Source organism: Petaurus breviceps, unplaced genomic scaffold (genome assembly GCF_028583685.1).
Source record: "Petaurus breviceps papuanus isolate PSGF00001 unplaced genomic scaffold, PetGlider_PUasm1.0 90775, whole genome shotgun sequence".
NCBI lineage: Eukaryota > Metazoa > Chordata > Mammalia > Diprotodontia > Petauridae > Petaurus > Petaurus breviceps.
This window is the reverse complement of record NW_027187342.1, coordinates 6,874,464-6,889,454: the sequence shown is the minus strand read 5'-3', so window position 1 is coordinate 6,889,454 and position 14,991 is coordinate 6,874,464. Positions and strand designations below refer to the sequence as shown.

Sequence of the window (14,991 nt, the reverse complement as noted above, 5' to 3'; positions counted from 1 at the left end):
TGGAGTTCCATATAAAAGTGAAATCACAGATCAATCAACTATGACTCTGGACAAGTCATTTACCCTTTCTGGGATCTAAGACTGTAAATTGCAGATGAATTGCATCAGTGAAAGGAGTTCCCAATACTTTTGAAATCTCTGGTTAGAACAAAACCCAAATATATACTTGAGAGGAATGAAGAATCCCCATTGATCTTTGGCTTTTATTTTAAAATGCATAGTTCCTTTCAATGCTGCCCTCAAGAAGGAAGGAAGGAAAGAAAGAAAGAAAAAAAGAAAACTTATGGAATGAAGTTACAGATAGTTCTGTAAAGGAGAGTCCTCTGTGTGTGTGTGGGGGGGGGGCGGGGAAATGAGCATTTACCCTGGAACCATGTTTACTTGCTGAATACCCGTCCAGCCCCCCCCCCAGAAGTAATATAGGTTCAGAAGAGGGAAAAGGCTTGCTCCTCTGGTTCTAATTTTTATATTTGGGTTTTTTGTAACGAACACATTTTTTCATTGGAGATTAAAATAAAAGCACCAACTTATATCCCTGAGACTATCTATTTAAGCACTTATTACCTTGACTATGCCTTCCTAACTTCAACTAAAAATGAAAAACTTCATGTTACAGCTCCCAATTTAGCCAGCTAAGGGTAATAGATAAAGAAAGTTATTTTTTAAATAAATAAAAATAATAATAGTTGTAACATTAAGGAATTGCTGCTGAGGGCTGGGCAGCTTGGCAACTTTGTATATACTATCTTTCAACTATGAAGCCCTTCTTCTTTTGAACCATGACATGGTGGAGCTGGGTTCAGTCCCAGGGGTCTGGCTTCTTATGAGAGGTGGTTTAGGTTCCCTTCTCTCACACCTTTTGGTAAATTAAGCCCCCTCACCTTAGTCCTCCAGGGAAAAATTGCTTCATGATTAGATTTAGTCTTACATCTAGGGTTTCCCCCAAAGGGAGGAAGGGTTAGAAAGATACTCAATGTAATGAATCAGGTGTGGGACGAGTTATTTCCTACACACGTAAGTAATGCTAAATATAAAATGCAAGTGTTCATTGACAGATATAAACTTAAACAAGTGGCAGAACTAACTACTCTTTTACTCTGCCAAGAGGTTGATAATTAAAATCATCTAAAATGGAAGCAGTTTTCAGAACTGCTGATTAGGCATTTTACATTTCACTTCTGCTCTTCACTGTCCAAACAACTTGAGCTCTGTGTCTTTTAATAAAAAAGTACAGGCCTGTGTCAATACTTAATGCTGGTGGTCATTTTCTCTGAGAACATTAAAATAGTTACAAGCTCCCTGGGACAGCCTGTATATGCCAATTCAACCTCTGCTACATAACAGTACTATTATACTATATCTGCACTACATTTAAGAGTATTCACTTACACCCTGGTTTCCTACACCCAGTAACATCTACTTTCATATTATATAACATAAAGCTTTTGATAAGAACTTCTAGAAATGATAGAAGCCATGGCAGTTGCCAACATCTAATTGTTTATTGTGATTCCTAACGATGCCACGTGGGAGTTTTTGGAAATGCCTCTTCTCTTTCAGTTGTGCTTAGTATGAAAATATCATGGATGGTGAAATAAATTATATGGAATTACTGATTGAATTTTTATTTTTTATCATGATACTTTGATCAAACTGGTATCATTTTTGACTGAAAGCAATACTATATATATGTGTGTGTGTGTGTAAGGATGGCAAGACACCCAAAACTAGTGCTCTTCTGTGGGTTTCTTAATAAATGAGTTAAGTTTAATTGAAAGAGCTAAATGAAACCATCGTTAAACTCTTAAAATTTTAATTCTTTATAATTTGTCCCCTTCCTATCTTTCCAGTTCTCTTAAGCTTTATCGCCCCCCCCCCAATAGACTATAATGTAAAGATGATGTCCTTGCTCTTTTTAACACAAGATACTCTCCATCTTTCCGAAACTGAAACTTTTCACTGCCCACCCCTTCATGCCTTGAATGTTCTCCCTATTGGTCTCTACTTTCTGGTTTTCCTGGCTTCCTAAAATTCCTACCTTCTGGAAAAGTCTCACCCAATGTCTCTTAATACTAGTACCTTTCCTCCAATATTATCTCCATTTCATCTCACATATTTCTTGTTTGTTTACATATGGTCTCTCCCACTAGACTGTGGTCTCTTTGAGGACAGGGACTGTTTTTGCCTTTTTTTATCCCTTGGACTTAGCTCAGCACCTGCTGTAGGTACTTATTAAATGATATTATTTTAATATCAAAATATTAATATACTAAACAATAAATTAATATTAAATATTATATTCAGAATATTGCCTTTCCCCATTATAGTGAGACTGATAAGAACATAATGGTGAGTGATATAATAAATAGATTTTTTAAAACCCTGCCAGAAAGAACCAAGTAACTTTTGCATATTTGTTTCCTTATGTCTGAGCATAAGAACAATAAAGTCTTAACAGGTAGGAATCTTGAACTCAGTAGATAGCTTCAATTTATACTTACAAAAAAAATCTAATTCATTGGAAAAGGAATAACTCCCTAATAAAAAATTATAAACATTAATTGGCATATTTATGATGAGCTTTGTAAGTATTTTTGAGGACATTGATTCATTAAACAAAGAATATTATTCTGTTGAAGGAGTACATAGAGTCCAGAAGTACTTCCCATTTCTATTGAGCATGTTTCTTTTGAGATTTATTCAAGTGAATTCTTTTCAATAATTGTATTTATGTAGAATTCTAAAGGTGAATATTAAGAACTCAAAACTCTTCCCGCTGAAGTGGGGGCTGCATTGTAAGTTTTAGAGAACTTACATTCATACCTACTAAAATCTATTTCAGTGCCTTATTCCAATGGTATGTTTTTTGATTACCTTTTCAGGTAGTTACAGACAAAATATAAGCTGGTCCTATCAAGTTGTAAAGGTATACATTAGGGGTTGAGTAATAATGAAACTTATTCATTATTGAAATGAAAACCAAGATCATTGGAAATATTGAATAAGTTACACTAATGTACAACCTTAAACAACTATAATGTTTCATTAATTCCTTGAAGAGAAACACTTGTTTAAAATGTTCAAAAAAGTTAGTTGGGCATGGCTAGGTGGTGCAGTGAATAGAGCATTGGCCCTGGAGTCAGGAGGACCTGAGTTCAAATCCAGCCTCAGACACTTAACACACACACACAAAAAAACTAGCCTTGTGACTTTGGGCAAGTCATTTAACCCCAGTTGTCCTCCAAAAAAGCAAAACAACAAAACAACAAAAAAAGTTAGTTGATTACTATGAAATGGTATTATCTTGTCCTCTCCACCAAAACCTAGCTTAGGAACCTTCTCCCATTTGTCTTCTGCATTCTTGAGCTCTAGCTACATCTGAGACCAGACCCTGAGAGTGGCTTCAGAGTTATCATAAAAAGCATGGACACCTAGAGCTGTCTGTTATGGTCTCAATATTTGTCATTGGAGTTTGGACATTAACATTAAGCAGCAGCCCCACAGGATAAAATGTTTTCACCAGGGACCACTCAGATTGAAGTATGCCTGAATTTAGAAGTTCTGAAATGCTCTGGAACCCCAAGGAAGGAATGCAATATTATCTTTTCAGGTGGCCATGTTCTTTGTGAAAAAAAAAAAAGTTAAAGAAAAAAAATTTAACATAACACTCCATGTTTCTGTTCTCTTCCTTATAAATATTAAGATATAAGATAAGGATTTCACTTAAAGAAAATATTAGCTTTATGAGTGCTTTTTGGATGACTTTCTGAATAACTTCTGAGTTTCAAAAAGTCTCTGTAAATGAGCTTCAATTTTGAATTCCAAAGTTAATGTCAAATAATTATGCTACTTCTGTATATGCATAAGACGGAGAATTCGAGTTAGAGTTGGAAATGTTTTTGAAACTCTTTCATGAAGTCTTGAGTCATTATTTCCTTTTCTTTTTTTTACTTCCAGTGAAAGAAACAAAAGTATTTAGACTTACACTGGCTTAGCCCTATTTTTAAAACAGTGCCTTTATTAGGTGAAAAAATTGGTAATAATTCATCTGATATATGACTATCCACCAACACTGGAAGTTCCTAGCTGTTTTGGTGGAATTTTAAATGAACTTATTTTCTTTGCTCTTGACTATACTTCTGTGTAGATTGGGGCGGGTGGTACTGGAAGGACAGAGAGTAAGTTGGTAGGGGGAGAAAAAGGGGAGAGGGTTTTGACCTGCATGAGAGGAACCCCTGCTGACATGGCCAGTCTGACCCATTGAATGGCCTGAATACGATAAATGCTGCTTTATCCTTTCTTGAAAGGAATGAGATAGCACAGCCTAAATGCCTGGGCATGCTTAAATAGGCAACTCTGAGACGTTTGAGTTGAGCGTGTTTGAAATCTGAGCTCTCTGACAGCCTGGGAGCTGCCACAGGTCACCTGCCTTGTTCCGTAGGGATAGGCCCAGGTCTCATAAGAAATTGTCCGTGGACGAATTGTAGTACAAATTCCTTTCTTTGTTGGTTGGCCTCTTTCACTAGACCATGGCCTATAAAATTTTGTAAAAACAATTCTTAAATATTATTTGAAAGGGCAAATGGCCCATGCTGAAAGGTTTGACAGTTTGACATATAGTGCATGGTTTTGATAGCTTGGAAACTGAAATGTGTAGCCAAGACTCTCCTACTGCTTGTTACAGGCTTGGTGTTTTGTTTTTTTTTAAAGTGTCTTGTTGCTGTGCAGAGTTCCTATGCTTCCAGCAATTTGACAGGCAATGAGTCTGCTTCAGTGATCTTAAATCCTTTTAGACTAATTTGTATGAGAGTAGAAAAAAATAGTACCTTTGGATCCAGTGTTCAAAAGGCAAAGAATCAGGTATCACCCATTAAGGTGTCATTCAAACAACCTTATGAAAGCAGATTACTTTATATGCTCCCCTGATAATGCCATGTAGTGGCTAAAGAGAAAGCAACTGGAGTTCCTACAGAGAAAGAATTGGACTGGACCAATTTCATCAATGACAGAAAGATAGTGTGAACCAGATTCCTGCATTAGAATGTTGCATATGTGCAGTGAGAATGCAAGCCGTGCCTAGTCTGTCTCGGAATAGCCAAGGGCCATGTTCGAGAGCCTCTGGCCCCTCAGTCACTGGCCTACTAGTTAATTGCCACACGGACTTCATGACACATGGGCAGATAATATGACATTTTCGGTTTCTGTCACTCGCAAACGCCACAACGTTGCTTGCACTAGTTGCTAAGAAGCTGTCAGAAACCATTAGCAGTTGGCTTAAGTCGCCCTATGGCATTTCCTCATGGCATCAGCAAAACGAGCATAAATCACCCAGTGGAGCCTACTGCTATACTAATGAGGCTGTAAGCTTGTTTATGGACTAGCATCATTTTTATGATTATTTCCACCTTTTCAGTTTGCCTTCATTTGGCGGCAGGAGAAGTCAGTTCTAGAAATGAAGTCACGGCTGACATTTTACAAATGTGGTTCAGAGCTGCTGCCATGTGGTTGGTCAGTGGTTCTCTACGTTTTTTTTTTTCTTCTTAGAGATCTTAAAATTTTAGGGGAGGAGGAAAGAAAAGGAAACAAATCCTCCAGAGACCTCATAGAGATGACTATCAAATTGCAGAGAGGATGGAAATGCTAAAGGTACAACTGACCACTTTGGCTTTTCTCTGAGATTTAGACATTACGAGATCAACTTCCATTCCTTAAAAGTGGAAGAGGTCAAGCCATTTATTAAAATCTATGAAAGAGTTTGCTTTGAGAATAGTTTGCTTTATTATGCTGCTTTTCCTTCTCCATTTCCCCTGACTTGTGCCGGACAGGACCAGGGTTTATTGTTTTAGGCTTTTCTGAACATGCACCAGTATTTACACTGGATTGAAAGCATTTGCTTCCAATGAAAATCTTGTCTTAGATTACAACCCAGCAGTGTAATTTCCCTCCCAGATGGGAGTAAAGTAGCTGTATTTGCCTAAAAACAGTAGGAAGAACAAACTGTGCATTAAGCCAAGGCTGTTTTTGGCTTGAGCTAATGATGTAACAGAAACCTTTTATTTGGGATAGGTCACTGCCAGGGATTGAAGGAGGTGATCTGGATCTCGCTTGAAAGGTCTCTCCATTGTATCTACATAAGTCTTCACTTAAAAAATTCTGTTCCTAATGCTTCTGCTTTCATACAGCAGAAATAAACAGGAAAGGTTCTGGTGAGTGTTATACATGGAATGCAGAAAGCCTTTCCCCTCCTAATGGAGTATATAATTCAGGTGCCCTCAAGGCATGCTTTCAGGAATTTTTTTGCCTGAGGTAATGGGAAGCTAAGGCTGCTTTAAGGCCTTGATTATCTATTGATGCACAAAGCTGGAAAAAAGTCATCTCCTCTGGATTATAGTAGATATTTCCATAAATTATCAATGAATTCTCTTCTATGCAGGCACTAGGCATTTTCTACTAAATTAATCTGAAGGGGTTCTGAAATAGAAAAAAATTAAAGGAGTAAAAATAATTATCAGGAAGTGGTAAAGAATGTCAGTAGGTTAGAAGTTTTTCCTTGTGTTTAATCAATGAATAAATAATATGTATTTTTCTTTTCCTTGGGTTAATTTTGGTAAACTGAAGTAGATTAGCCCATTGAAATTTTAAATGCTGTTGAGTTGTTTCCTCGGCTCATGTTTCTTTTATGAATTGTTATTTTATATGGTGAATTGCTTCTCTGTATAAAAAGCCTCTTTAAATATTGGACTTTAAAAGAATTTATCATTCAGATCTGTCTGGAGCCCTCCTCAGACTCTTGGTTATACAAATAGAAATAAAACTTTTCCTTTAAGCTCCTTGAGGGCAGTGATCCCATGAGCACATAACTATGCTTTCTACATAGTAGGTGCTCAATTAATGTTTATTGGATTGGGTTGAAGGATAAATATTCACTAGGGACTATTTGAAGTCCAATAAAAGGGGGCACCCAGAAAATTTTTCATGGTTTTTAAAAAAATATAATCTGTTTCTGTTTGATAGGACATAATATAAATACTGGAAATATAAAAAAAAACCTTCTTAATGAAGTAGAGTTGTATTTTTAGCTCAGTCCAATTCAAGACACTTTCTTGGTCACTTTTGTTTCTTTCTTTGTCTTATTGGCCAAGGAGAGTTATAGTGAGTTAAGCAGCAATTTAAGTTTCAGTAGGCTACCTAGGGAAACTAAAATGTAGGTTTCTATCTCTGTGTAGTAATGGAAAAAAAAATACAGGTATGCCTTTTCATATAGAAAATTTTAGATAGAGAATATACAGAGATTACTATAATAGCACTTATAGATCAAAAAATTGATTCAGTTCTACTCTCTAAACTCAGTACACATATATGTACATATACATATAGCTATACATATGTGTATGTGTATATGTCTATATACACACATACATACACATATAACTTGAAAATTTGTTAAATGGAATTTTCTGGTTCTTTCGACCATATAGTATGCTCCCTTGTTATTTCATTTACTATTGTGTATATCTAGTAAATAAACTCTTGCTCATTTACTGCTGTATTACTAATCCTTAACTCTGTTTCTTCCTAGATCAAACTGTTCATTTCTAAAAAACTACCAACATGTACCAAGTGCTAGGGAAACAGGTTCTAAGTTACTAAAACATTATCCTGGTGTAGCTTATTGAGGAGGGAGTTGGATAGAAGCTGGAAGACTTTTAAACAATACGGTGTACTTGATCCTTTGTTGTTTTTCCTTTTGTTCTTTCTGCTGTTGTGAGAAACATAAAAATAACAGTAGTGCCTTTACATTCATACTTATGATTTATTTTGAGCAGTATGATTATTTCCTCAGAAAGTATATTTTCTTTTAAATATATTGCTTTAAACTTTTACTACATCCTAAAATATAATTTTATTGCCTCATGGGGCCAACATTTTCCTCCCAGAGGAGCACAGCTCCAATTTTATAATGGAAATAAATAGCAAAACAGGATTTAATATAGAGAAATATACTTTATTGGCAACTTTTTAGCTTTAATCATGGAATTTTAGAGCAAAGAAAGACCTCGGTGATGATATAGCCATGTTCTAGACTATAATTCTAGAAGATAGGTTGATTTCAATAGACGTTATTTTAAAATTAAAACTTGTTTCATACGTTAGACCACTAGAAGACAAATTGAAGTCTGCCTAATAATAAGTTTATATTTCTATGGTATTTTAAGATTTATAAAACTGTTTTCTTGCAAAAACCCTGTGGGATAGCCAGCATGTGTGTTTTTGCTCCCATTTTGTAAATGTAAAAGAGCAAAATAAATATCACAGCTGCGATTTGAATCCAGGGCTTAGAATTCAGACTATTGCCAGGGAGAAAAAAGTGCTTTATTTAAGTCAAAGGACCTGCTTTCAGACCTTGACTCTGCTGTTTAGTGCCTGTCTGACTTTGGGCAATTCACTTAACCTCTCTTGGCCTCAGTTTCCCCATCTGCAAAATGATGAGGATAGATTAGATGGATTCTAAGGTCCTTTTTATTTCTAATTCTACAATCTATGACCTCATGTCTAATGCCCTCCCATATCTTACTTGACTGATTATCTTAATATTCACCTACTGCTTTAGCTTTTCTTAAGGTATATCATTGGTGAATATGATTAACATCATATGCATCCTCACCCCCCTAACTTGATCACAAAGGCAATATATAGAATTTGCCTCCCTGAGGAGGATGATGGTACTTATCATAGTACCATGTTTAATCCACATCAACAGACAATCACTTATCTGTGCATGCAGTTAAAGAAATTGTTCTAAAGATATAATTAATAAAGACCCCATATTTCCCCACTAATTACTTTGTCCCTTCACAAACTGAAAAATTGGCTGTTAAATCAATTTGCTATTCTGCTTAATTAGAGAGTTCTTTGTTTGGGGTGGAGGTTTTTCAGAATTAGCTATTTTCGAGACTAAATAGTTTTTTCCCCCTGTCATTGGCAAAACAGTATATTAGACTCTCTATTACCTTTTAGCTACTCATGTGATTTTGTGTATATCCAAAGGCAGTTTTTTTTTTAATAAAGTATGTCAAGGTAGCATCAGTCAAAATTTGATTCACTATATTTACAGGTGATGGCTTGGACAACAGTGTAGCTTCCCCCAGCACAGGTGATGATGATGATCCAGATAAGGACAAAAAGCGTCATAAAAAGCGTGGCATCTTTCCCAAAGTAGCCACAAATATCATGAGGGCGTGGCTGTTCCAGCATCTAACAGTAAGTGAACTCTAAATGGCATATGTGAAATAAACACCGACAGTGTCCTAATTGTGATGGAAAATAATATAAATTGTCCAGAAGCATGATCTCTTCTGGACTTGGTACAGTTAAAGAGATAACTGTTAGCACAAATTTTACTAAGGTGAACACATAGTTTTATATATAATATGTATTTATGTGTACATGGATGTGTGTGTATGTGTGTGTGTATCCATTCTGAAAGAGGATTTTTGCTTGAAGATCATGTTTGTAGTTTGGTCAAACTTAGTATGTGCCTAAGATCAAGAATGTGTAAGAAACACTTGTGATATAAAGCATGTATATAAATGATTTTATTTGAGGAGGTAATAAATTCATTGTTTAAATTATTAATAATAGGTCCCACTATTTATTTATTTTTTGCTTATTTTTATTGGGGGGGGTGGCAAATGCTGGTCTGAAATTTCATTAGTATGATGGGAATCCCAGTATGGAAACTCCTATAGCTGATACTATTTGGAATTCATGGTCTTGAATTTTGCACAACTCAGAGGATTTGCCTGAGGTTACAAAACCAAAATATGTCAAGGACCAGGCTGGAAGTCAAATCTATCTGATGACCAGACAGACCAACCCTTTATCACCTAAACTCCACTGCCTCTTACTAAGAAATCCCATTAAAAGAAGAAAACGAACCTTGCTCATTACACAGTAAGATTGGGTTTCTGCCAATATTTTGGTGAATTTGGTAAATTGTTCATTAAAAAACCCTACTTATGATACTGTGATTCATGATAATCACACACTTATTTTTTAAAGGACTTGAATGCATTGACTTCTGTTGCAGAATTTTCATTTGCTCGAGGCACAGTTCCAAAGTGAAAGTTCTGTCACTGTATTTAGAACAGTAAAGGAAAACAGCAATATATAGTCAGCTCTTCCTGTTCAATCCCTTGTGACTTTTCAAACAGAGTAACAGTTTATATTGTCTGTGTGAGTATTGCTGTTTTCACTGCAGGAATTCTGCTGAAGATGTGAGAAACTAGAGATACTTGACTATACCACTGGGGGATTTGTTTAGTTTGGTTATTGTTCTGAATGAATTCTATGCACCAAACATTTTTAATCCAAATATTTTGTAGTTTTAAGATATTCTGTTTTAATACTCTATACAGGATAACTTAGAAGGAAGGCAAGATGGAAATCTCTGCAATGACAGTAGTACATTTTTTCATATCACTCTTTAAGGTTACAAAGCATTTTCCTATCAATAATCCATTGCTTATGTAATTCCTAGTCAGTTTGTAGAAACATTTATATTTTTCAAATTTCAAAATACAGTCAATTATATTGAATATATAGTAAACAAAAAACAGAAATACTCACATGGACAATATTGATATAGTTGATATAGAAATATAAGTTTCAAAATACACTAGCCTAAGTTAATGTAAAAATTAGAGACTTGTTTAAATACTTTTAAATGCCAGAAGGAAATTGACCTATATCTATTTTCCATGTGTAAAACTGTATATGCTTTAAAAAGTTTTAGGGGCAGCCAGGTGGCTCAGCAAGTAATAGTACTGGTTCCAGTGTCGGGATGACCTGGATCAAATCCGGGCTCAGATACTCAGCACCACACCCAGAAATAACTGGCTGTGTAACCTTGAGCAAGTTACTGAACCCCGATTGCTAGGGGCGGCCAGGTAGCACAGCGAGTAAGAGCACCGACTCCAGTGTCAGAACGACCTGGAGATCGAATCCCAGGCTCAGACACTTAGCACCCACCCAGAAACAACCTGGCCATGTAACCCTGATTGCTTAATAAAAAAAAAAAAGTTTTATGTGAATGTTTTTAGACTAGGATCTCTTTTTTTGAACTTGTAGTTTTTTTTTACTGTGTCAAAATTACCCCTCTGTTGTCACAAAAGTAAACTGAAATGGGGATATCAGCCATTGTATCACATATGCTTGCCATATTTAAAAAAGCTTTGCTATTTAGCAAATCTTATGATAAGTCAAATGCCATACGAGCTCTATTTGTCTTCAGAGATTAGGCATCCAGCAGCATTCAAGAAAATAAATTTTTGCAAATTGTTTTTCTGTAGAATTGGAAAACAAACAGAGCAGTAGTAGTAACTTCATAACATACATCCTCCACCCCACTTAACACAATTCAAAGTTGAAGGTAGGTTTTTTTTGTTGTTGTCGAAAGTTTTAGGACAAATTTTAAGGAATTTTTAATACTCTAGATGAACAATTCTCAAGCTTTTTTACCTCAGGATCATGTTATACTCTTAAAAATTATTGAGGACCCAAAATAATTTTTGTTTTTGTGGTTTATAGCTATTGATATTTACCATATTAGAAATTAAAACTGATAATTAAAATATTTCAATGTATTTAATAAAAATAAATTCATTATTTAACATAAATAATATTTTAATGAAAAACAACATTTTCTAGGGCAAAATGTAGTAAGGAGAGTGGCATTGTATTATATCCATACACACACATAAATATCTTTAATTTCTGGCTTAATAAAAGACAGCTAACTTCTCATCTGCTTCTGCATTCAATTTACAGTGATATGTTGTTTTGATTGAAGTATATGAAGAAAATCTGGTATCAGACATATAGTTGGAAAAGGGAAGAATATTTTAATAGACAAATAATGTCTTACTATTATTATGAAAAGTTTTGATCTCAGAGACTGCCTGGAAAGGTCTTGGGGGCCCCCAAAGGTCCCCAAGGACTGAACTTTGAGAACTGCTATTGTTGATAATATTTAGCTGCTATTATCCCAAAGTATCCCCAAATCCCCCAAAAAAGTATCCCCCCCAATACTCATTAATACTTCAAAGACACATTAATAATAATAACTAGCATTGTGCTAAAGTACTAAGGCATACTTTAAATATATGTTAGCTTGTTTGATCCTTACTACAACCCTGGAAGATAAGTGCTATTATTTTCATTTTACAAATGAAGAAACTGAGGCTAAGAGAGGTTAGTGACTTGTCCAAAGTCACTGGTGAAATGTCCAAGATTGGATTTCAGACTCCAAAATTCCTCATGTCCAATACTTTATCCTCTGTTGCCACCTTGCTATTCTGACACCTGATTTTATTAATGTGAGTATATCCTCCACTGATGCTGATCCCAACTTCATTTTGACTTAGTATAATGTCTTCTTGAGTTTCTGTAGCTGAAAAGACTCAGCATCCATTGGTTTGATCCTTGGATAAGGATACTAAGCCTTTTTTTTTTTTTTTTGCCTTTTTGGAGGGCAATTGGGTTTAAGTAACTTACCCAAGGTTACATAGCTAGTGTTTTTTGTGTGGGTGTTAAGTGTCTGAGGCCAGAACCGAACTCGGGTCCTCCTGACTCCTGGGCTGGCGCTCTACTCACTCTACTCACTGCGCCACCTAGCTGTCCTGATATTAAGCCTTTCACTAGGCCTTTATATTGGATGCTCTTTTAGCTTGATAGAAATCTCTTGGCTTCTCTTCTGCTGATTGATCCACCAAGAATGCAGTGGCACTTTCCTACCATGAAGGGCAACAAAACGGGATTTAATTAATTTTTATATTTTATTAAATGGCTAGCACTTAGTGCTACCAGTCAGAGAGGCAACCCTTTTCTGACACTTGTTGTACTTCTGTAGAAGAACTTTTTGATAAGATCCACTCTAAGAAAATTTGCTAGTGTATATCTTCTGCCGGCACTGAATCCCATAAGAGGTGCCCAAAGCAATTAGAAATCATGAAGCCCAAATTGTCTTGATGTTTGAGACTAGCAAAGAGAAGAGAGGTAACAATGGGTCAAATGCAATGTTGCTGCCATGCTGATATTTTATCACTGGGGCCAACCAGTTTATAAATAACCTTGAAAAAAAAATCAAGGCTGGCCCTGGAGCCATAATAAAACTACTTTTTATAGTCTAGGCTTATACTAACGTATAAAATGAATGGGCTTTCCTCAGCCTCCATTCAAATCTGTAAAAAGCTTTACATTTAACTTCAAACTGAGGTGCCACTGAATAAAATATTGTCAAATATTGGTCCAGACAGAATCAGAAAAGAGAGTAGGAAAGTAAGGGAAAGAGACTTCTTTTATCCTTCCACTAGATACCTGCTATTTATAGGTTATACATTTGTGAATAGTCTTGCAGATAGATGATCATACTGTAAAAACTTTTACAAGCCAAGAAAATATTACTTTTCTTACTTCTAAGCAGTGAGTATATGAACAAATATCTTGCTGGCCAGTGCTTTTACTTTTAATTTTTAAGTAAAGCTATTATTTATCAACTTCTTGATTTATTTCCAACTTGGGTATTACTTTCCTTTCTGGGTTGTCTGGGTTGGTCAGGCCATCTCAAGTTCTAGAAGGCTGTTCCAGCAGATGATGAACTAAGTTCTATCCAACTGTAAGGGCTTTTGAGTACATGTCTAACGATGAGCTGTATTTCAGTTGTCAGAGGACCAGCTTAGTTAAATTCAGAGAGTCCACAAGGTGATGATTTTTTTTATCTGTAACAAATGACAGACATCACCTACTAAGTTTTAGAAGCTGTATTTTGTGTCAGTGGAAAGAGGACTCACGCTGACAAAATTACACATCTTTGACATTTTGATCCTGAACCAGGCAGCATCATTAACTGAAAGAGGGCACCCAACCTTGTTTTCCTTCATAGAGTTCACAGAGCAGAGAGTCAGGATAAGTTATCCAATAGCTTTAAACTTCCTCCTTCATTGTTTTGATGGCTTTTACCTAGTTGCCTAACAGGTCACAGCTCAGTCTTGACATAATCATTATCCAGTGTACTAGGTTTCAGTCATTCAAGACCCAAGGATTGAGAGTAGTTCTTATACCACAGTACTGAAAGAAAAGTCTACGTGTGTATTTTATGAAGTTAATTCTTGGATTAATTTTCATTACCCCTTTCACCTCTTGCCACTAATACAGTCTCAGAAATAGGTGTTTATCCAGGGCAGATTCTAATTTATGCTGAAATATTGATTTCATTTACTTTCCCATCTATATACCTCAAGGAGAAAAGGCAAGCTTGTGCAACTGTTTGGGACCTTATGAGCTTTGAAGTTATTTAAATAACTGCTCTAATCCTACCCTTCTGGTTTAAAAGGAGGGTCTTATTTAGTTTTAAGAGTCTGACACATTTGGCAAGAGATATACTTGTAAAATGTGATTGTCATTCATATGAAAATAAAAAAGTGTATAAATTTAAAGAGAGGCTTCTTCCTTCTTTTTTTCATGTTAATATACACTAAATACTTCTCCAAAGACAAGAAAACCCCTCCTTTTTTCCATCCATGTTTCTTCTGATCACTACATGCAGTGCTTGGTCTACCTAGATAGCTATTACACTCAGGAACTGATTTCTTGCTAATGATTATTCTAAAGACACAGGAAAATAGAAAGTCTGAAATGTGTTTTTTGTTTGATTTTAATTTTTCTTCGTGCATATGTTAGATTCTAATTCTTCAATGCCCCCTTTCAAGGTCAAAGTATCCTTTATAGTCTCAAACTTCAGCAGGAGTTCTCTATTCCCGAATTAGCAACAACAATAAAAATAACAACATATTTATATAGCTCTTTAAAGTTTACAGAGCATTTTTTTCTCACCATAATCCCATGTAAACTGGGAACTATGCGATCAGGTGGAATAGTTATGATCTAACAGGGAATGAATTCTGAAATCCTACAAAGAGTTAATTTTAACTA

General features: G+C 35.5%; 1 protein-coding gene across 5 annotated transcripts in view; it reads left to right on the top strand.

Annotated features, from left to right (window-relative positions):
• The window catches only part of MEIS1 (Meis homeobox 1), a 160,649-nt gene that overhangs the window by 79,591 nt on the left and 66,067 nt on the right, over positions 1 to 14,991 (top strand). For all 5 annotated transcript variants that reach the window (XM_069068947.1, XM_069068946.1, XM_069068948.1 and 2 more), the window contains exon 8: positions 9,116 to 9,261. In XM_069068947.1, coding sequence (XP_068925048.1) covers positions 9,116 to 9,261 — 146 coding nt within the window. The remainder of the gene's footprint in view (positions 1 to 9,115; positions 9,262 to 14,991) is intronic.